We start from the raw sequence: 24,445 nt of genomic DNA, 5'->3' as shown, positions 1-24,445 counted from the left end.
AACGCGGTTTATTGCTCTTCTGTCGTCCGGATGACCGGATGAGAGCAAATGAACGGGAAAACTGTGAGAAATCGATCGAAACGAATCCCTCTTATGTTTCTTAAAACCATGTTTTCGATTGTTGGCGGTACTTACAGAGAGAGAGAGAGAGAGTGTGTGTCATTTCAAATGTATCGCTGTTGCCTATCGTCAGAGCCGTTACACGTCCGTCGATGTTTACATATTTTAGTTACGTTTACGATATTTACATCGTTCGATGTCGCCTTTCTGATCTTTACCACGGTAACATATGTACATATATATGTATAAATAACACGTCAGTCCTATCAAATCTATAAAACTTTCTCACATCCGTTGTCTTAGTCCTCCTATTAACACAATCCTCCGATTCGTTGACCAATATGTCCATGTATAAGTAACTTTTCTCTGCTCTTCTACTCAAGTATGCGCATTTCAGTAAATGGTACTTTAGTTAGGACGTACATGGCTGAGAATGTGAAAACTTTATCGTATCGAACACTTTTAAGATCGTAGGGGAATCGTGAGGTTAATAAATCCTGTTCTTCGAAAGTCAATGATATCGACTCTTATTAGACGGATAAGCAAAAACGTTTCTGCTTCGATAGACAGCGATCGAAACAATTCTGTAAGATATTTACTACCGGAATCTTCGAGTCGTTCTCGACGAGACAAGCTACGAGACAAGCTACGAGACGAGAACGAAACAAGAAATATTCGTTGCATCGTATTTATTGGTTGCACCGGTGCAGACGATATAAATAATAAATGTGTTGCGACGTATATCACGTATATACGTATTGGCACGATTCGCAACTTTACGTAAGAAGAGACGTTTCTTTATAGTTGGTAAAATGCAACAAAATATAAGCCGCATATAACGAAAGTATCTGCGGTATTTTTGAGAATCTTAAACACCCGATTTTACATTTGATACAACTATGTAAACAAGTCTTGCTCTCTCTCTCTCTCTTTCTCTTCTTAACGAGAAGCTCGTCCAACACACACACACACACACACACACACACACACACAGAGTGTAATTAACGCTGCAGGAGTTGATCGAGCGAGCATTAACTGATAATTTATCACCTCGGCCAATCGCCGTTTTATCGAACAATCAGCCTCGTTCTCGTGGAACACTTGGAAGACGAACGATTTTAACGAGTCGCGTTTCATTTGCAGATGCATGTGCTCGAGCGGATATACTGGCCAAAATTGCGAGAACGAGTATATTCCCTGCGACCCATCGCCGTGCAAAAATGGAGGCACGTGTCATCAGATCGACGGTTTGGATTACCAGTGCATCTGTCCCGAGGGTGAGTTTTCAAATTGTTTCTGTTTCAATTACTTGCTACCAGGCTGATTCTCGACTATATGTAATCAAAGCACACCGATTGTTCCGAATGGTTAAAGGTACGTAGATTGGGTTAAAGAATTTACGACTTAATTGGTTTAAAGTGGACGGATTTGGAATATTATTTCTAAACGCGTGAAAAGAATCTTCCAATTCGTATTACCTTTCAATTTCGATAGAGTGGAAAATCGCTGACTATTTTTTGCTTCCTATCGCTTTTATTCTCTCTTTCTACTTCGATTTGAGTAAAAAGCAAGGCAGTGCTCGAAATTTCGATAAATCGTCTTGCTCCCCTGAAGTCGACCTCGCGATACTCGGGGCCGTTTCTTCGCGGCTCTCTCGCGAATCGAAAAGAACGAACGAAAAGAAACAAAGCGCATCGGGTCGCTGTACGTCGATCGCTTTGCGAGGGCGATTCGGAATTTCGGCATGCGCACGAACGTTGCCGCTCTTCGAAAAGGCCACGTTCCACTCTGTTTACGACGCAACGGCAAGACAGTGTCTCGCAAAGGCGGCCCGTTGCGCAACCTTGTCCCATGGCCGGACGAACGAACAGCAGGGTTAGGGAAGAAGAGGGAGAAAAGGAAGATAAAAGAACGCGTCCGTGAGGCAATGATTAGCCGGTGCAACAGGTACGACTCGAGCCAGGGGATGGTGAGCATTTATGCGCGTACCACATACACGTACGGTAGATGGTTAATGTAAAGTTAGGGTCAGCCTAGCGTGGCCTTCTCGCCGGCCGGATCACAATGCGTGGTCCTGTCGTTCCCAGGCGGACCACAACCATGGCGACCGACCCCACCTTCTACGTTCTACGGCCACGTCCCTCCATCCTCTTTTACGCTACTTTGCTTTCGGTCGCGCGCGCCTTTTCCCGTTAAAGAAGCGCCCGGCCTGTTCCACCTTGCTGCTTCTGCTCTCACCGATGAGTTTCCGTCGCTTCGCCGACATTGCTACCACGTTTTCTCGCTTTATCGTATCGGACTGGTTGCGCGATACAACGACCTATATAGGTATCGAAATGCCACTTGGTCTCGCGCTTCCTGAATTTTACGTCGCACCGTGTCGCGTCTCGGTCGCCATTTACGAGTTTTAGATTTACCCTTCGACCGACCGGTGATCCTCGTTTAGCTAAACCACGCCGCCACAATTTCTTTTAGATAGGTTGCACGCTTCCAGAGTGCACGAAGCTCGAATAAGCAGCGGAAATCGAAACTCGTAAGAAGCGTGTTCGGATCGCGTACTCCAAATGGTCGTTGATAGGCATATATCCTCGATGTTACGAGGAATCTTTGAGTTTCCTTCCTTTGGTCGTCGTTGGCGAGTTTGTTCGTCGATTCCTCTACGTTCCAAGTTAACCTAAACCCAAAGATTTTCGTTACGCCGCTGCTTTCTTCCTGCCTTTCGTACGAGGAAGAAAATAACCGTAGACGATGCCCGGCTCTCCAGAGATACATACATATTTACGACAAGCTTGTAACCTCTCTCTCTAGAGCAGGCGCGTTCGAAATAATTTGCCCGTGTAGTTGGTTGTAACGGTTCAATTTGCATCGACCTTACGTGTTCTCCAATTTCTTCCATCCGCGAATCGTGCTTTCTTTCCTTCTCGTCCCTCTACTTTTGCCGCTGCCCCTCCGTTTGCTTCTTTACCGTGAAGCTTTGCCAACTCGGACGTTCGTTGGACGGGCCAGTTGCAGCGTTTTTGCCAGACGCTTGCTTTTCGCGAAAGAGTAGCCGCTCCAGGCATTCGCAAAGAACGAGATTCCATAACCATTCCTTTTGCTACGGGACTGCAACTCTTGGGATTGGCTTCTCTTCGACGATTCGGTCGCATAGGTATTAGGTAGTCGTAATGGTTCAATTTGTAGCATTCCGCTTTCTCCGCTTCTTCATCCGCAGCGTTTCTTCTTCGTTTCGTGCCGCGCAGAAGTCACCTTCCTCTTTCGCCTGTTCCGTACCTGTTCTTCTCTCTCTCTCTCTCTCTCTCTCTCTCTCTCTCTCTCTCTCTCTTTTCGTTTTTCCTCCGTTATCGTATCGGTACGTTTTCTGTCTTGTGCAAGCGCATCGAGAACGACCTCGACCGGCTGCAGATTTTCCTGGTCGACGATCCGATCACGCCTTCTCCATTCCATTCCGCTAATTAGAAACCGCTCTATCGGGCGCCGGTTAAACGATTAACCGCACGCCCATAGATCAATCGTCCGTTTGGCCGAGATAGCGAGTAAAAGGAGACTCGCTCGTTTTCTCTGGCTATCTACGACCAACGTGCTTCTGTTTTTCGTGTTGTCCTCTAAATGGAAAAGTCGTTAATCGCATCGACGCGACCAACGAAACCACAACCAAAGAGACGGTACTACGTTCCCACCTTCCTCGATCGCGATATCGTGTGCCCCGGCGGTTAACTCGCTTTTCCCCTCCGCGTATCTGCGAGCGCAAATTCCGCGGCTTTATACAGTTGTATCTGCAGGAAACGATAGAAGAAACGGTGCTTGCAGCGAGTCATCGTGCGTCTTCACCCTCTCGAATCTGTGTACGGAATTCGACGAAGCCGCGCGACGTTGGATGGTGTCCGAAGATCGCGTAGTACATGGTCACGCAGAGGCGCGACTCTTGTCACGGAAAACGCGAGAACGCGATTCATGCGAGCGCGTGGAGGCTTGGCCGAGTGGCGAAACGAGTGGAGGAAGAACTTGCTGGACAGTTATACGCGTTCCAGCTGATTTATGCCAACGCACGAGCATAAAGTGCGTACCCTGCGTGAACGCGATGGGGAACGCTGGGGTTGTAGGAACGGAAGAGTGGCGCGAGTTGGGGACACGAGGTGCTTTCGCCATTCTGGATCCCTTGCTCGGATGCTGTTGTTACGCAAGTCGCTTTTACGCGTGCGACCGTAGCGTTGCGTGTAGGGCTTGCCAACGAAATAGATCAGGGTCACGCAGTACGCTATATTCTTTCCTCTTATCGATAACGTGGCCGTTTCTCTACGTTTCTCTACCTTATTTAGTTGTTAATTATTCATACGCGTGTTTACTTCTGTTTTACGGTAGCGGTAGCCAACCTAGTTATTTTAGGATATTTTGCGATTTTATACCTAAATACCTAATACCTAAATATCTGCTTACCATTGTCACAGCGACACGTAGCTGCACGCGAGATTTCGGTTTTACGGTGCTAGACATCAAAGGTGCTCGTTAATCTCTCAAAAATCCGAAATTCCACGAACGAAGAAACCGCACACTTAGGTAAATGCACAAGCGGAAATACACGAGCTAACGGAAAGACAGACATACGACCGCGTTTGGATAAACGCGGAGATGGCTGACGCGAAATATTCATCGCTATCTTCGCAACGGTACACGAGTTTTATCACCGAGGTGTATCCTCCCTGCGGCCTACGCGACGATAATTCGTCTCTTCTTTCGTGTTTTCTTTCGCCGATCGACGGGAAGGTTCGTGATTTATCGGCACCTTCGCGTTACATTGTTCTCGTGGAGCAGTCTCCGTCTCGACGTGTTTTAATTAATAAAACCGTGCATCTCTGTCGCGGTTCGAAATCTTTCGCTCTCGGTCCCGCCTCGCCTCGTCTCGTCTCGTCTCGTCTCGCCGCGTCGAACAGTTTATAGCCAGGACCATCTGGACACGAAGCATGGGCGTACGACGTTGCTTACGGCGTGTCCTCGCGTTGTACCAGTCGTTCTCGTACGTTGTCAACAACGTCTAACTCGTTGTTCGCTCCGTTATCGACACTTTGCTCTTTTGGCTCGTTCGCTCGTTCTTCGTTACTCGCTGCTTACGCAGCCTTTCGATCGGAAACTCGTTCTTCCTTGGAAGTAGGCTCCGAGTTCTATCGGAAAACACGGGGAGCGGCGTAAGTTTGCCGCTGTGCCGAAACCAAATTTCAGCCCTTTCAGCAACTGCTGGAAGGTGCGATTCGAACATCGGTTGACGAAAGTGGTCGAGGATACTTGATTATCTGAACGGAGATCTCGGACTCTGTTGGTTCTGTCTCTTCGTTCGCAAGACAACGTTCGCTGCTTCGACGTCTTCTTCCTTAAAACTGGCGGATAAAGCCTGGATGGTTTAATAGGATTGACGATAATTTTAACGTTATCTCATTACATATCTCGTTACATATCGCGAACAAGAGTCGCAGAGTCGTGATTTCAGCTAATTTTCTTTATTAATCGATTTGTGAGTAAGCAAGACATTTTTTCTCCTGCCTGTATTGCTGTAAAAAACGAATAAAACGATGCGAGGCGATAGAAGAAAAGAGCTTCCGAGGTACGCGTATCGTCTCCCGGTTCACTGGCGGTGATTCGCGGTGATTCGCGGTGATTCGCGGTGATTCGCGACAGTGACAGATACCGGTCGTTGTTGTCCGTGGTTGGTTGCAACCGAGAGGATATCGGTATACCGGTGGCATTTCGTTCTCATAAAAGCTGGCGTGGGCACGATAAATGAGTCCGAGCCACGGAACTAGACAAGCTAGGGCTACCAACTAAAAGTCTCGTGTTTGTTATTCGAGTCCTCCGTGCCCCGACTTTCTCAACGTAATAGAACTATTTCCCGGAGGATCGTATCAAATTTCCGAGTAATCCGTATCCCGTACTTCTCCGCTCTGCGGTCTACGGTTCTACGGCGATGCCTCCGTATAAACTCGATCCATCCTCTACCTACTTGTTAAATCGGTTACTCGCAAAGAATAATCGAATCTGCTTTCCTCGAAACGTAAAAGAATCTATTTTTCGCTCGTTAGCCGAAAACGCTTCTATCCTTTTCGGACAACGAGTCTGTATATTTTGAAACAAAACGAAACTTGTTCCGACTTTCGACGATATTAGACGATTAATAAAAATAAAGAAACCGTTATCGCTAGTTTTCCATCGCCTATGGTCATTTACGATCGGTATGTTGAATCGAAGGACAGATTTAACGTAGAAAATTCCTTTCTTTCGATCATCGTTCGCAAAATTTCAATGTCCGCTATCCCGTCGAAAGATACTCGTGGGCTGGTGACGTTAGCGTTCGATCGAACGACCTACGGCGTGTTTCGCGACGAGTTCCGACAAAACTGATTTTCTCACGATTCGTACGAATCGCACAGATGCAACTACGAACCCTTTCGATTCGAGTTCGGGGGTTGCGAGGCGAGCGTTCTCCGGGGAACTAGGCGAGAATCGGGGCGAGCGACGCATAACGCAGGGTTGTGCAGCCTGCTCGTAAGGCATAAGCGGCTCCATTATGTCGGGGAAGGTGAGTCGTGACAGGGCCATATCCACGAGTGCCACTCGACCGGGGTCTCTCGCAACTCTCGGAAGACTCTGGCCCCTCCTTCGCGCCGGGGGGAGGGGAGAGGTATCGTGGTCCCTTTTGTTCGGATATCTCTCTCCAGGAGAAAGGAATGATAAATCCACACCCACGCGGTGTAAACCGAGCTCTCTCGACGCGATGGAGTAGCCACGGCTAGCAGTCGGTCGAGAATCGACCGCGCCTCACGCGTTCGCTTTTTCCGTGTGTTCTTCTGTGCGTGAGCAAGAGCTCGGGGATATAAATCTGGATTAATTTAATGCGTCCGTTGAATCTCAATAACGATCGGCGACAGACATGACGTATTTGCATGCGTATTCGAACGGCGGACGAGCCGAGAGCGGCTTCGATTCGATCCGGACCGACGATAGAGGCGACGCGTTTCGAAAAATAAACCGACAAGAGCGATTGCTTGCTGCGTCGATGCGTCGATGCGTCGATGCGTCGATGCGTCGATGCGTCGATGCGTCGATGCGTTGTACCGATTGGCACGGGACTTGTGGCTAATTTGTCGCGAGCTAGTCGAGAAACGTTCATCGAAGACGGATCGTGGAATTGCACGCGTTCGAAACTCCGCTCATCGTAGATACAGCATCTTTTCGAAATCCTAATTCGCTGTTTTAGTTTAGTTCGATTAGCGCGCCACGTTACGAAGGAGATGATCAGAAACGTATGCAGGGTTCGTAGTAATTCGAGAGCAACGTACTTTGCGATAGAGAATCGATTAGAATCGGAAAACTAAAGCGCAAAAGCTTTTCCAGCTAGTCGGAGAAGAGTTTAGGATAGGTTTATGCAAATCGTAAGAGAGTTCTTTCGATCGACCTCGAGCACGACGATTCGCCGGGCAGTGATGAAACATTTGGTCGAATCAAGCAGATGCGAAGAATTCCTCCGGCGAAACAATGGGCCCGATCGATACAGTGGGGGTGCTAGGCAGAAGGGGAGGGGGACGATCTGCATAGAAAGGGGACCACACCCCGTAGAAGGAGACCGCGTTTGCTTTAGCGGCCTGCTGAAAGTCGTTCCAGGGGCCCACGAAGATCGTACAGAGTCATTGACTTGCTCGTAAAGCCGCAACGCGGTACGCCAGTATCTTGTTCTTCTTTTTCGCCCTCTTCCTCTCTGCCTTTTCGTCTTCCTCTTCTTTTTCTTCTTCTTCTTCTTCTTCTTCTTCTTCTTCTATATCTTCGTAACCTCCTCCTTTTTCTCGGTCTGCTCTTTTTCCATCGGTTGTTATTCCTCGCTTTCGATACCATCTACGAACTCGCCAGCCCTCTCGTACTCTTCATATTTTACCATTACCATATCAGGTTCTGCTCGATTCTTCTTTCCCTCTCTCTCTCTCTCTCTCTCTCTCTCTCTCTCTCTTTCTTCCCCACCCCTCGTGTGCTCTATCCGGTCCCTTATTAAATATAGTTACGTAGATGCGCTCACGTACCGGAGCCACGCACCTTTGATCGCTACCCCGATCATTTCTATACGTTCGCCCTTCCACGTGTCTTTCTTGCTGGCCCTGGACGATGAGTCGGTCGGATAGTTCGATTATCTCCCAGATTTAAATCGATGATGGATGAAATCGTCTGAATTTCGATAGTACTTTTTTTTCTTCTTTTCTCTCAGAATGAAGTGGTAAAAATGGTACGTTTATCGAGGGTCGAGGGTCATCGACATTGTCGAGAACCAGTTATGCGCATACCGTTTGTAATTATTTTCGATAGGGGGCTGGGCGAAACGAGCCGCCGCTTTCCTTCCGGGTTCGAGATATGCAAATGGCGCGAACGCAATTTTCTCGACTAGGCCGTAAACATTAACGCACCGAACATCGCTGATGGCACACGGGGCTGTGGCGATTATCCACGCGTCGCTCGCGTACCAGTCATTCGTTAATGCGAATGGCGATTAACTACTAACTGGCTACTGTGTCTCGTCGCAAGGTACATCGCTCGATATACTTCAAGTTCGGTAAGGACAAACGATTCGAGTACGTATCCGTCGGTTCTCGTCGAGCCTTTTATCTTGCCGCGTACTTTCTTACTCGAACAAACATCTTCGAAATGAAAAACTTGCTTTCCCTATTACGATCATCCACCGCAAAGTTAAGAAGAAGCGGAAACGAAGGAGGAAGAAATGGCTGGCCTTTCGAGCTTCAAACAAGCTACTCTTGTTCCTCCATTTCGGAACATGCATGCGCAATATACACGAGATACACGCGTATCTTTTACACGGGGCAAGGAAGAAACGTGTACGCGCGTAAAAGTCGAGCTGGCTCGTGACGACACGTAGGCAAGTGTTACAGAGCGTTGTTTCCGCGAGGTCATCCCCGTAAAAGTCGCTCGACCTTTGCCTCCGGGTGCCTGCGTGTTCCCATAAAGGTGGCGCATGTACGCGTTTCGTCCTTCAGTCCCAACTTTTACTCTGTAAATTTGGAAAATCTCTTCTACCTATTCGAACGTACTATGGAATAATATCGTTCGCGAAGCATCGATATTACCGATCGACGCTGGGTCGAAGAATCGTACCGCCGTCAGGCTTAAATTTCGATCGCTAATCGTAAAAAATTAACGTTAGTCGAAGGAAAATCGGTTCCTGTGAGACTTACCGCGGCGCTTTATTCGCGCGTATTGCCCCTAATTAGCGAGCATTCGGCTACTATCCCGCTTCGAAGAAAGATCGCGCCGTGGCGAAACGAGGGATCGTTTCCGTTGCCGCGTGGACTCTGTCGGTTGTATTAATCGTAAAAGGATCATAAACCCTCTACAAAGGGAAGCGCTGTTCTCTGTTTTACAGGCCACTGTGATATATCGAAGCGCGCGTTCGTGGCTCGGTGAAAAGACTCGGCTCGCCATTAGGTCCCGTATCGCAACGTCCACCATCTTTCTTCTCCTTCCGCTCTCAGAAATTATGCTATGCTGGAAACAGCGACTCCAGGTAACTTTCGAGCAGTCCCGGCCGTTGTCGTTACCTCGTTTCTCCTTTCCTTGCCGCGATTATCGGTCTCGTCATCGTGGAATGCGATAATTCTCATCGCGACCACGGTTCCTCGAAAAAAATATTCCTCGCTCTGTCTCTGCTACGTTAGAACGGACGTGCAAAAATTCGTTTCTACCTCGGTAGGCCGCGACATTGTGATTCTCGATAAAACTTTGAAATAACGCGGACGTGCGAAACGATGAAATTTCTGATGAGAAGAGACGTCGGTTTCCTAAGTGTCACGGATTCCAGTTACTGGAAACAGGTAACTACGATTAAACGAATCTCTTCTACCTGCAATTTTCTCTTGATATTTCGAACGTACTTGCGTATCTTTTTTATTTTATTGTCATTACTGCCTCCACTCTATTTCGACATTTTTATACGGAACGTTATTACGCTGGAATATTTACGGTCTCGAAGATTAGCTCCAGATAGCGAATTATATTACCTGCAGGATACTATGCGAGGAACACGCGTTTGCTCCTCGAGCGAAACCACCTCGTGCTGGATCTATTTCTATGAACACGGCGTCGTTAACATCCGCCAGCACTGACAAAAAAGCTCTCGAGCGTGGTCCGACGTGGCCAGCCGTAGCCCTTCCTTTTTCGCGTAATTTCATTATTTCGCGATGCCTGAGATAGCGGTCGTTAGCTGGATAGTAAGAGAGTACAAGCAAGAAAAAAGCAGAAGGAGGAGAAATCCAAGGTTCTCTCCGGTGGATCCCCGAGCGTGGAGAGACAGCCCGAGGAAGTCGCGAGTCCCAAAGATTAGAGAGGAACATGTGCAACGTGCACGAACGTATCTCGAACGATCCGCCGTTTCGATATCGTCCTTCAAACGTGACCGCCTTCCGCGCTCCTCTCTTTTTTCGCTCTTCGAACCATACGTGGTCCAGTCACCGGCAAATTAATTGGTTAAAGAAAGTTTAATTACCGGTAGTTTGTTCGACCACTTTTTATTTACGAATAGTCTTTCGTTCACAGCGAGAGTATTTCGCATGTTAATTTCGAGCGATCGCTTTAAAATCGTCCGGACAACGTGGGACGAGCTGGCCTTTTTCTATTTTTTCTTTTTTTTTTTTTTTTTTTTTTACAGTACTTTTCAACAATCGTGCATTTTTTTAACGCGAATCGCGTTTCTAAAAACGTTGATAAATACCGATAATATCGACTACTTGCTTATGTTTATGATTTGAAAGTGTATTGGATTTCGGAAAGTTGCCAGTTTTAAAATGTTGCTCCGTATCTCCTTAATGAAATCCTACGAATCGAGATCAAACGAGAAAGAACGAAAAGATTTTCTTTCTCGAGCGTGTTCGGTAATTTCTCGGACAAAAATAAATCATATATAATACGATATGTCGTGATTAACGACGTATAAGAACAGGGATTCGAAATGAGAGAGATTCTCGAACCGCCAAGGCTGGCCAAGACTAGTAGTATTATATCTCTTCCCGATAGGAGAAATCGCACGTGAGTTAGACAACATTCTTATCCGTCGCATTATCAGCCAATGTTCGAAAGCAGGAATTCTCCGGGATTCCGGAAAACGGCTAACCGCGACTAAATCGAACGGCAGCGATAGCACGTTATAGCAGCCGCGACTGTTAATCACGCCGGTTCTTCCCGAGCAACAAGACTCTCTGGCACGGTTTAACAAATCCTCGTGGCTGAGACACGCGATCCATTCGCACGCGTGTCTACCGGAAGGACCGGAGGAATCGTAATTCTTCTTGATTGCGATTCTCAGCTCGTTACAAATTCGCGTTATTCCGTTCGATCTCAAAGTACGTATATAACTCCGCTGGCAGAAATTCCTTTCGGATGGATGTTTCAAATTGTTGGTTCGATGGCTCGATTCGACTCATGGCTCATAAAGGAGGGACGAAAAAGTCTACGTGGCACGATTTACTCCCTGCTCGAGCATTTCCTGTACGCTGAAACGCGCGTAACTCTTTTTAAATCGGTCGTTATACGAAGTATAATAAACAGTTGTACGGATAACGAACGAACCGGTTCCTCTTGAAATAGTCGTTCGGATAATCTTTAATCCGTTTTCACTACCGAACCTCTTCCACCGATTTCGTCGCATTCTTTCTCTAAGAAAGCTATATTTTCCTCGCCGATTCTTTATTCTTGCGCGGAATTACGTCGTTTTAATATATCCAATTACGAATTCGTTGTCAGGATAGATGGTAATCACGGGTTGATGCATCGCGACTGTTTATCGCGCGTCCCAATCGCATGCTATCGTTGCTTACGCAACTCGGGGTTAAGCACGTCCCATCGTGCGTTTCCTCCTCGTAAATTTCATCTCCGCGTCCAACGACATCTTTTAACCACTACGAGAAGAATTATAAGACATCTTCGACGATACAACGATATAATATCGATATCGATTCGTCTTTTGCTTCTCTTTCCAACGACCAACGATCGCTGCGAGCTTTCTTAGTCTCTTAGAGATCGTTGATCGCAATCGACGAACGCTCTCGATTCGTGGATTAGATCGCATCAACGAGCGATTTCCTGTCGCCTGGAAGAGTCTCGGCGTCTAATCGCGTCATGGTCACGGGCGGCGCGGCGATTCGTTAAGCCAGACGATGGCCGAGACGCGAAATAAAGAACATACATAGAAGCCGGTTGAATGGAACGAAGAAAGAGGATTTTCGTTGAATAGAGTCGCTCGTCTTTTCTTACTTCATTTGTTGTTATCGTTCCTGCTTTCCATTGTGACTCGTTCGGGCCTGTTCTTCTCGGTTAACGCGAGTCCATTTTTCTTCTGCTTTTCATTCGTTACGGACAGTGTTTTCAGTGTTACATCTTTGTCCGCACGTTCTATCAAGTTGTATCGCTCGCGTAACCGCGTACCTTCTACGCGTTATTTGCGCTTTTTGCGAGTTTTCCAATTTCATTGTCTGCATGCGTGATTAGCAGCGTGATTAGCTGCGTGATTAGCAGCGACCCTGCGACAGAAATAAATCATTTGTTTCTATAGATTTATTTACCTCGCGAAAATGTCATAAATAAGTATTCAAATTCCAAAGAGGTCCTTAACAAACTTGTAACGCGGTTGGTACGGTTAGTGAGTAAGCAGAGGGTCGACCTACGTAGAAAAGCGAACGTTACGATAAATAAATAAATAAATAAATAAATAGATAAGTAAAAGATCGGACGTCATCTCGTCTCTAGAGATTTTGCGAAGCATCTAAGAATTTTGAGGAGAGACGCGGCACGTGAATCCTCTATCACCGGTCTTCCTCTCTTTCGTTACGATCCTTTTTTTTTTTTTTTTTTTTTTCCACGAAAGACCGTAGCTTTCGTCCACAGTTGGCCGATATTCTTCGATTAATTAGTAAAATAATGGTTACGCGTGTGAAGAGTAAACGAGTTTGAGAACGAGCGAACGATGCCTCTATCGCAATACAGATGTGGGAAGAGGCTTCCCGCGTAATTGGCTGGCAACGTTCGTTCATGAGAAAATGTTCGATGCCGCCGCTAATTGGCGGCATCGCGAACGGTGAAAATTGCGTGCGATAATTACCGGCGAGGAAAAAATAGGGCCGAGACAATCGCGACGCCGCGATCCGCAGCGATTTTATTTACTGGTACGTCGATTTCTGAAAGGCGTTTCGCGAAATCGCTCGTCCAACTATGATTATCAGCGGGAAGAGCCATCTATGGGAAAGTCGCTTGACCCGCTTTTTCTTTTATTACCTTTTATTATAACGTGTATGTATGTAAACAGAAGCGCACGCACACACGCATCGTCATCGTAAACAGAGAATTCGAAACATTCGCATCCGAATTGGTCTGCGGAAAAAGGCGCGGTAAAAATGAAAAATTCGTTCAGCGTGTGAGAAAGCAAAGGGTGGTGGGAACGAGTAATCCGCAAAATATATAGTTTGCCGACCTACGAACGAACGGAAGTGAAGTTAGAATTATGACTCGACTAATTAACGAAATCGTTAGACGTTAGGGAGTCTCGGTTTAATGAACAAGCATCGTCGATTGCGTCTACTTGCGAGAGGATTCTCACACGATCGCTTCAAATTGATATAGTTTGCTTTTTTCTTCTTTTTTCTTTTCTTTTTTTTCTTTTTTCAAAAATACCCAGCCTTTCAAAACCGGCGAAACCAAACACGATAGATCCGTCGTAACGTCGTTCGTCTGCAAATCTCGCTGCAAGTACATAAAGAAAAAGTGACAACGTCAGAATTTATTAAAAAATGTAATATTTTAATCATTATTATATATATATATATATATATATCTTCCAGCGTATTTGTCACTCTGCGACATAATTAGAAAAAAAATTTTTTAATTAGAAAAAATATTATTATGGAGAATTTAGGATTTCGTCGAGTACGGATAACATCTATTCGAAATTCGATATTTTGAACAATGTTCTTGATATCGTGGAAGCCGTTTCAGGGAACACGATTTATAATAATAAAAGATAGCCTTCGATCATCTATAACTTTGATGATTAGAGAAGAAAATCCATCTTCAAAGATCCACGGTAGAACGTTCCTTTAAGATAGCGTTCGAGTTGATAGATAATGGACTAGTTTCGTCACGACCAGCGTTAATTCTCATCGCGGGTCGATCGCGCCGATAAGCGTGCAAAAATTAATATCATCGGGCTAATTACATTAGCTGCCCTTTTGTCTTCGTTGTTCGATACGCTGCAAGGGTCAAGCACGGTTCCGAGGCACGCTCCTAATGACCCTGGCTACCGCTAAAATGCATGCTCACGTATTTGCCGCAGGATGCATTATATAACGTATCTGGTTTTATAAGTCCGCACGGTCCATACAGCCCTTACTAGAACCTTGGGGACTAGAAGTTGGAGCGCACCGGTGTTCCTCGGAAGGACCGAGGGTTGCGAACTGCGCGACACGACGATAGCCACGGTGCAAGAGAGCGAAGGGAGGTGAACAGGTGAAAAATGCGCAGTGTGGTCGTGGCATCTAATTGGAACACGATTCTGACCCTGAAACCCAAGATAGGGGAATATTCCAGCTTCTTCAGCCTCTCTGCTCCGTTCTCGTTGCTTCTTCCCTCGCTGCTTCTTTACTCGCGCTTTTTCTCTCTCTCTCTCTCTCTCTCTCCTTTCTCTGCGAAAGTTTAACGAAGAAATAAAAATAAGGCTACGAAACGACGAGCAACCGTGGTTCCGAGACGACAGGAATCTCGTTAACGGCCTCTCGTGAAATACGTTTCTCTGAGAGCAGACTCGGATGGTCTCGCGCTAGCCGAAACCTCTTTCTGCCCGTAATTGACGCATCACCTCGCGTATACGCATCCTCCAGGCATGCTTCACGCGCCCCTGCGAGCTGCCGATCGTATCCGCGACGGATCTCTCCCCATCAACTTTCTACCCAAGCGTTCGAATTCTCGGCGAAGCTTCGGCCGAGCTTGGTCAAAGGGTAGACCGCATCTGCCCGCTGAAATCTCCGATAGTACAACAGAGATACGCGTACCTGTTTCCTTTCGCGAATCTTTTACAGTAGCTAGAGGAAAAGAACGAGTAACCAACGCAGCATCGGTGTTGTTCTAAATCCAACGGTTTATAGTCATATAGCGTGAAATATATTTCGTCTTCGACGAAACGAAGAATCTTTAATTTTATAAGCGCGCATTTATTCTACGGTTACCGCTTATAAGAGAAACGCTAGTTATTCGTGATAATATTTCGGGGGCAAAGATCTGCTTCAAACGTTTTATTAGCTAGTTGAGCTGTATTTCCGCAAACCCAAGCACCGACAAATAAATAACGGATAAATAAATAAATAAATAAATAAATAAATAATATAATTAAGAATTCGGCGAAAAAGTGAAACAGCAATTTAGTCGGAAGGTAATCTTTATAAACTTTGTTATATCAACCGCTGGAATCTTGGAGCGCACGTAGTTGCAATTTTTTCTGCCGTACCTTTCTCCCTTCTTTTCCAAATAACACCGTCGAGCTTGGTTCCCCAAACCAATTCCAACTAATGTCCGTGCCGGCTCTCCCAACAACCGTTAAGACCATGGTAAATAAAAGAGAGTCGTCGGGGCTACCGCTCGCAGAGAGGAGACCTTTACGAAGCTGCGAGAAGAATAACCTCGTTAGCACCTAGCCTCGGTCGATCAGCATGCAGACGCAGCTGGCAGAAGCCGCTTATTAATTTTAATCGAGCTCATCTCGTACGAGACGAGAGCCGGTGATTCCGCGGACTCTGCAACAGTGCACAGGCATACCGAGAAAGCGTCCAATTTCCAAGTCGAGTACGACTCAACTCGAGCCGCCTCGGGACAGATGGAATTTCTCGGCCGTGTGGTAACGGTGCTTTCTAACCCACGCACATATCGAAGGAGATGCGAACGAGGCGGAGTAGCCATCCTATAGTAGTTTACAGTATAGCCTATACTATGGTATAGAGAATAAAGCATAGAGTATAGAGTATAGAGTATAGAGCATAAAGTATAGGGTATAGACGCGCGACTTGTGTACATTATCTTCCCAGTACAGGGCCAGGTACAGACAGGGCCGGCCCTCTCTCTCTCTCTCTCTCTCTCTCTCTTCCCCTCTCTTTGCTCGGATAAAGCATAAAGTAGAAATAAGAGCGGCACAGGGCACAGGCGACGCTCCGTGCGACGATCTGATTTATTTGCCGTATGGGGGACAGGGGCAAGCACTCGCGAGATGCAGATATCTCTAGCAGTGGCTTGAGTAACCTCGGAGGCGAAGATACAAGAAGCAGAAGGAGGGAAGAAGAGGATGGGGCGAAAGAGAAAGGGGCGAAGAAGCAGGTAGTTATCCAGCCAGAGGTTACCCACGGCGGAGGTGGACTCGCGGCGGTTAAGAGCGATTTAAGAGGCGATTCCTATCTTCCTTAATTACCGTACGTTTTTTCGTAGTACCACCGTCCCGAGGGAAGCGAATATGTATAAAGAGAGCGAGAGCAAGAAAGGGGAACGAGACGAGGTAACGGCTGACCGAGGGTTACCGCGTATATGGGCTTCCTCGTGGTGCACAGTCCTTTCTGTTTCTCCATTTGCGATCCGTCGTTTGGTTTACAAGTTCGCGGAATGGCGGGCAATCCGCGCTGATTGCGCTCTCTTTGGCTTTCCTCTCCCTCTTCCTTCTACCGTCTCCGTACCAGGATACAATGTCCTGCGTCCTCTCACGCGCGATTCCAAAGTCTCTTTGTATTGGGTCATCGCGTGAATAACGTTCGCGTACTTTCCCGCGGTTCCAAGCGCTTTCAAAACTTACTGGTTGATCGAATCGCGCGACGAACCCACGCGCTACTAATACCAATCGCCAGACAAATGGGAAGCTAGGCTATCGTATCGCAAGATTTCCAATCAGCTTATTAATTTTTCTAATTATAATTTATCCCCTTTGACGTCGCGTACCTTCGTACGCTCCTTCCGAATTTACCATATCGCCTTCTTTCTTCTTTCTTTTTTTTTTTTTACAAACGTCATTTTGCACCGATAAACGTTGCGATCGGTATTTCTAGATCAGATCGTTGATCGATCAGATTATAGCGAGTACTCGATCGTCGATTTTTAGAATCGTCCGAAAATGGTAAAAATCGTACGCTGGTCTTCGTGGAATACACTTGCTGTAGTTTTATGCGACGCGTATCGAAGTTGCTTGCTTCGAGTTTCGTTCGTAGTAAACTCGAAAGAACAAGTCGCGTGCCTCGTCGTCGCAACGATATCGCTAAGAAATTTCAAAGCAAATTCACGTAGGTAAGTTAGGAAAAAAGAAAAAAAGAACGGTTCGTAACAAATCACCGCGACCATCTCACAGCGAAAATACCACTAAGCATCTTTATGAGTAGACTCGTATACTTTGTATACTTTGGAATCTTCTTCTACTTTTTCACGTTTTTTTCCTGGTTTCTTTAAACGAGCGTCAGGACGCGAACTTGCTTAAATGTCTGATCGAGCGTATCGAGAGAACAAAGCCTCCTCGAACCTTTTACGTTACTCGATCGAATCCGCGCACCATTGATCGCGCTATGCCGCGTATGATTTTAAAGCCAACTTAAATTACCACAGGTGGCCGATAGGGCCGATCAACTCTTCTTATCTTCGGCTTAACGTAACGGTACACCTTCGTACACGACCGACAAGCGAGAATGCGAAAGGTGGAGGAAACGCGTCCAAACTTCCACCCACTGAATCGTCGTATAACGTTTCATCGATTAGAATCGTTCTCAGACGTTAAACACTTTTATCTCGAGTATCATAAATTATTCGCCTAATTATTTATCGTATTTATCGTATGGTCAGTTATCGCGATCGAGGTTCTTAGAAATGAACTCTCGTGGAAGAAACTATGTCGCGTACAGAGACCCATAAAATTCTAAATTAATCGAGGGGCATAAATCGATCGAATAATTTTAAGATAGGCACCACGTAAGAGAAATATGCCTATTTACCGTCTAAACAGACAGACACGCGCAATCAACGTTTCGACAACCGCGACCATGCCAACCACGAAAGAATTCGTGGTCGGATCAAAGGTACCGTGAATTTCGATAAAAAAACGCGACCGTAGGGCCCTACGAGTTGAATATTGGAACGAGACAAATCCACGCCTACCTCGAGTCGTCCGCGCTCCTTATTAAGGGCGGACCGAGTCCCCGACCACGTGCCTCGAAATCGTTGCTCCGCGAAAAACGAAAAACGAAAAACGAAAAGCGAAAAACGAGAAACACGATGAACCGTCTCGCGTGTGTTCGTCGCGCTCCACAAAGATACGGGAACGTACGCGAAGGGTTGCGCCGGTTCTATGCAAATTTATGCGGGTTCGGGTCTCCGCATCTCGGCAGACGGTGCAAAGAGACGACGACAAGCCACTGGGATATTGGGTTATCGGATACACGAATGTCCCGGCCCGGTTCCCTACAGTAAATCCTGCACGCCAGCTCCGAAAGTCCAACTACTCGTTACATGCACATATATATGTATAACAGTATTAACAGTTAGTATGCATATACTAGGCGCGTTCCGCGTTCAACGGGCAGCGGGTTGCTTTGTCCTAACCTTGACTCGTATTGAAATTAATCGAGCTCGTATTTCATCCGCTCGAACCGAACGTGAATCGTTATGTTTTTGCGCACTCGATCATTTGCAAAATCCGAAACATACCATATCGAAGGAAGGTTGCGTTGCTCGATAAATTCGCATCGCGTGTTAAGCATCGGCGCGCGGACACACGCGGCCGATCATTACGAGAGGGACGTGAAAGAAAGATCATTAGGCGAAACAATAATGCCTCCGTCATCATAATTTCAATAAATCCGGTAACGCGAACACCAGCAGCCGGCAATTCTGGTTTTTCGCCTTTGTCGGCTCCTTCGTGTACGATTCACCGCGAACGAATTACCTAGCGCAAATACGTTGCACGCTTTGACGGTGCATATCGAACAGGGCAGGTGGAGGGAGACGGAAGATGGAAAGAAGCAAGAGACGGCAAGAGCGAAGCGAAGAAAAATCAACGTAGACAATTTCCGGCCGATCCGACACGCTTTTTCCCGTATCTTAGTTTAGTGGAAAGACGACGGAGGCGGTGGGACGGCGGTGGGACGGCGGTGGGACGGCGTTGGCGCGCTCCTATGCTTGGTCCCGTCTCGTTCGTCTTCTTTGTCAGAGCTTGTAGTCTCGGAGGAACGCGCACATACGGGCTAAGGTTGGTTTACCTTAGAACAAAGTGCTTTTTGTTCCGTCCCCGAGCAACTTGTGCAAGTCACGGGGGTTTTGTTGGCGTCGCTGCGAGAAGAAGAAAGAAACGTTGCGGCCGGCCAACAAGAGCAAAGCCTCGCCACGCGTTGCAGGAGAATCACCATCTCCTCTTCTTCCTCCGCTATCTCTGTTGCGCCTCGTCTTTCTCAACCTCTTGCGGCTCGCCTCTCCTCTCCTCTCCTCTCCTCTCCTCTTCTCTATGCGTCCTGCATAACCATCGCGCATGTACACCGTGCACGCTGCACGCGTCAACTCGAAGAAAATCAGACGAGTCGATCGATCCTCCTATCCACGATGCAGCCGCGATACAGAGCGAGCCAATTTCGAGATTTCGACCAAAGATTTCCATTATCGGGCTTTCGGCCAAGCCTGAGTCACCGATAAGCCTGTAAAATTTGAACTCGTACTTCTTCTACCTCGCTTCTTTCCTACCTCGCCTCGTTCTATCGAGTTGCCGAATCCTTTTGGTTCGGTTTTGTCAGCAGATCGGATTTCTCGTTTGTTGTCAAACCGTTCCCGTTCGATTCTCGCGTACCGTACAATTGCACCCGTATCGCGCATTTCCAGTATTGGCAATTTCCAGAGAAATGGAATTTGCTCGGAGCTGCGACGGCAGAGTTGTCGTTCGGTGCACGAAACCGACTCGACGGGAGAAAAGGTAGATGGAAGGGGACGAAGAAGAAGGTACGGACACGAAGTGGACGGTCCCACCCACTAGCGGCCCTCAGCCTCGGAGTTCAGAACTCGTGACCACCTCGGGCTGATACGTCGAACCGAAACCCTTCGTTTCTTCTTGGCTCACGTCCCTCTCGCTCGGCCTCTCTGCCTCTCTGTCTCTCGTTCATCTCTCTCCACCGCCGATCATCCACGGCCCACGGGAACCGTGGACCCTTCGTGGCCCCTTTCCTCTCCTGGTCCTCGCGGACTCGCCGCGCCGCCGCTTCATCCCGTGTGGCTCTCACGAATACTCTTCCCATGATTTACTTGCGCGCGTCTCGAAACAGAGAACTATCGTTTTGCCTCGCTCGTTGCTCTCTTCCATCCTCGTAGTAATATCGCGTTGCCGGAATCTTTCCCGCTTTCGAATAGCAAATCTAGACTCTAGAGCGTAGAAAAAGCCACGCCTCGACTCAGCTCGTTCTTTCGATTCGGCAAGACGATCGGACGATCCATCGGACGAGTCGTCCAATTCCTTTCGTTTTCGAGTTATCGTCCGATATCTAACTAGATATCGCGTCTTGCATAGGAATTTGAAGGAAATTCGCAGAAAATTAGAGCATGAAAAATATCAAAATATAGTCCGATTATGAACAGCTTTTGAAAGTAATTTGACATGAATCGGGTCGGACCGCGAAGCGTTAAAATTGAAAGATCGACTTGCAATTTCAAAAGAACTGGACCGCGCGAGTCTTTCTTTACTTATCGGTTCGTGCTATTTTGAAATTTAAGTTTCAAATTACGAAGAACCAAGAGAACGATGTAAACTGGAAAACCGTCGATCGGTTGTTCAGTTCCATGAATTTCTAATGGGACGAACACGACCTGTAACCAGGATTTCGTCAGAGATTCTCTATATACATAATCGATTGCTTTCTTACGTGTTCGTCTATGCCTACTCGTTGTCTTTCTTCGCTTATTAATAACCGCTCGTGTCAGTCACCGTTTCAATTAAGGACCACTCGACTTAGGAGTTGATTATCTACAGCCAAAGGTAATTTGTCGTACTGTCATCGTACGGACGTGTACGTCGGACGTGGTAAAAGATAGACGACCGTAATTTTCGACACTCTTTGTCTCTTGCTTCGAACCGACCAGTTTACGACAATTAGCCGAGCACGAGACGATCGTGCGTCGGTGCGTAGACGTATCTCGGAGCTGTCCGCTCTCAGAAAGGCCCGACAGTCGTCAATTATCTTGCAATCATTTTTTACCTGTCCTCCCAGAGTCTCCCTTCTTTTCCAGTCTTTAAACAACAGCCGCGCAGCTTCGAACGATCTTCAAAGCTGGAAGAATAATTTTACCGCGTCATTGTCGCGGCGATTCGTACGTGATACGAAAATACGCAGCAAAGAGAATTTTCCAAATCTCAGATATATACGCTTAACGTATCTAACGCCTGACATATCTATACGCTTAACGTCTCTTTCGATGAAACGTCGGATATCTATTTTCATCCGTTTTACTTTGATCTTGTAACCTTTCGATTTAATCGATACCACGAAAGAATACCATCCTGCGAATTTCAATTGGCCCGGATACCAGCGAGGCCGACGCCACGTCGCCCCGTCGAGAAAACCAGTCGACGCAATTAAGAGGTTAAGGTTATCTGCCTACGTGCGATATTTACGGTACCGGTCGCGCTGTCAGCTCCAGGGCTAATAGGCGAGGAAACGCGTTCCTTTCGCTTTCTGGCGTCCTTTGTTTCTCTCTCTTCTACCTTCGGTATCCGGTCTTGGTTTAGTTAAGTTTAGTACGACCCACACGCGAAGAGATAAAGTGGAGGATGATCGACGCAGTAAATAAGCTATAGAATACGCATATGTAAATCACGAAGGGCGCACCCACGCCCCCTTACTCAGAAAGCTCTTTCCATCCTTCTCCTATTCTCTTCTTCTTCTTCTTCTCCTTCTTATCCTTCTTCTCCTTCTTCTTCTTCTTCTTCTTCTTCTCCTTCTTTTTCTTCTTCTTTTTCTCTTTCCTTGTTCCCTTACCACTCTGTGGTCCGTGTCTGGTTTCGACTCCATCTCGCTCTTCCTCGCTGATTCTCCATAAACCTCTCGAGAGTCGATGGTTAACCTAAGCAAGCGGAGGAGAAGAGGAAGCAGAAGAGGACGAAGGGTGGCAGAAGAAGAGGTAGGTGCGTGCACGAAGGTGGCTCGCCTCTATACACAATGGCCGCTCACGGTGTCCATGCGCGCCGAGAGTGCACTTCAACTTCTTTGCAGTCGCTTCAACGCTAAGATAAAGCAACCGTGATACCGTGCTCTCTTCTCTCGCTTTTGGTCCCGAGGCTCGTTCGTTCGCCTCCACCCTCGTCACTCGAATCTTATTCCGTCTTTGTTTTCTACTTTCCACGTTCCACGTTCGCCGTTATTCTCTCGCCAGTCGTTGCAAGGTAGCTTTACCGGTTCACAACGGCTAGCGTCGATCGATTAATCGTGTATCTCTTAATTACGAGTTACGAATGGCTGGCAAATTTCGTGCCTGATTAGTTGCAGCTTTTTGCATAATTGTATCTGGCAAAAGGTGGCAGAATAAATATTTCTTAAGTAAAAACGACTTCCTACCGAGACAACTTTAGAAACCCACTAAACTTCCAAAAGCACTGGATTTTTAGTTATTCGCGCTTCGTCTCCGCATAATCGTCTACCACTGCGTACGTAAAACGTGAAACAATCGCATACAGCAGATAGAGACGGCGACGCGATAAGTCGAAATCGCGCATTTTGAGCGAGTGGCAAATACGTGGACGATACGAGACTCCGAGACAGAGAACGTCCGAGAGAACCATAACGTATCAGAGTCACGACGATACGGTTTATAGTTTATAGGATTTATTTAGGAAAATACACGACTCGGTGACATTTAATCGCACTGCTTCGTCTAAATATCAGAAGAGCCTACGCTAGAACGCTCTTTGGTCGCCAACAAACGGCACTATCCTCGTAATTAATTTCACGGCTCGTAATGAAACCGTAACGCTTGGTTCTTGGAAAATTGACGCCCGACCGGCCTCAAATCGATCGAAAAATCCCTGGTCGTCGTTTAAAGATCGATCTTTAAAGAAGAATCTTTGTCGAAACGACGAACGAATTCCGTCTAGACTCTAGATTCTCGTCGATTTTCGGTCGAAGGAAGGATTCTTTTCAAGCACACGAGTGCTTGGTCGTCCAATCTACGCGAACCGCGTGGAGCCCAACCACGCAACGGCGAGAAAGAGCGAAAGAAAGAAAGAAGCACAGACGAGAAGGTGAAAGAAGAAGGAGAAAGGGGGAGCTGGTCAAATCGTAAATAAGAAGGCGATTGTCCTTTTAAGCGGTATGGGGCCCGTGTTGCATCGAGTGGGGGCACAGCCTTTCGAGAAAGGGGCTTCACCGATTGTTCCGAAAGAATGGTAGTCGTACGACGGCCCCATTGTTCGAGTGCCAAGGTACCTGTATACTCGTAACATGTGCACGTGTGTGCGTACGTTCGCTCACGGGTAAACAATCCACGCGAGCGCGCAAACGGGTCTGCTTTCCTCCTACGTATCGCTCGCGTGAACAAGAGAAGGACCCACCCGACTTTAAAAACATATTATATATCCACGTATCGTTCGTTCTTTAGCATTCGTTTATTTCGTTCATAGTTACATCGATCGTACATGTTCATTTACGTACAATCGGCTTCCTCCTACCTATCTCGTTCCTTCGTTCGACAACGTATCGGAATTGTAAATTTCCACGGTGCGCAATGCCAAGGCATCGATAACGAGACGATCGTCGTAGCAAATAACCTGTTGACCGTCTCTCACCTGTTGCGCTGAAGCAACAAGTGGAAGAATTTACGCGTCGTTCTGGCATCCACTCTTCGAGCGGACGATTTTTTTATTTTTCCATCGTATTAGCGCGTTGCACATTTTATATATTTGAAACGACGGAACGTAGAGCGGTAATCGAAACGTCCAGCGATAACCATCGATCGAGCTATATACCTGCTACGACAACGACTTTCTATCGGCGACTGTGATTCGAGCCGACGCGACGGTAGTGGAGCAGGCGCGGCGTACCACCGCCTGTTGAATGGCAGACACCTGTTGCGCAAGGCGCGTAGTAAGTAAGGCTTCGCATCCTCACGGGGCACGAGGACGATCGAATTCGGTTTTCCTTGCCTTGGCTCGCTGTCTCGCGAGTTTTTCCATGTCACTGACTTATCGAGATCTCGCTCGCGTCGAAACTCACGAATGCGAACGGGAGAGACACTTGCAGACAGTTTATTCGGGAAAGGACGACAGCCGTTGGTCCATCGAAGGAGGAACGAGAAAATGCGAAAAGACATCGTTGCT

General features: G+C 47.1%; 1 protein-coding gene across 2 annotated transcripts in view; it reads left to right on the top strand.

The window, feature by feature from the left end:
* Positions 1-24,445, top strand: part of LOC100645932 (neurogenic locus Notch protein) — a 179,595-nt gene that overhangs the window by 82,723 nt on the left and 72,427 nt on the right. For both annotated transcript variants that reach the window (XM_048404311.1, XM_048404312.1), the window contains one exon: positions 1,204-1,337. In XM_048404311.1, coding sequence (XP_048260268.1) covers positions 1,204-1,337 — 134 coding nt within the window. The remainder of the gene's footprint in view (positions 1-1,203; positions 1,338-24,445) is intronic.

This window comes from Bombus terrestris, chromosome 3, assembly GCF_910591885.1.
Source record: "Bombus terrestris chromosome 3, iyBomTerr1.2, whole genome shotgun sequence".
NCBI lineage: Eukaryota > Metazoa > Arthropoda > Insecta > Hymenoptera > Apidae > Bombus > Bombus terrestris.
The sequence above is the reverse complement of the archived record's forward strand: the minus strand, read 5'-3'. Positions and strand labels throughout refer to the sequence as shown.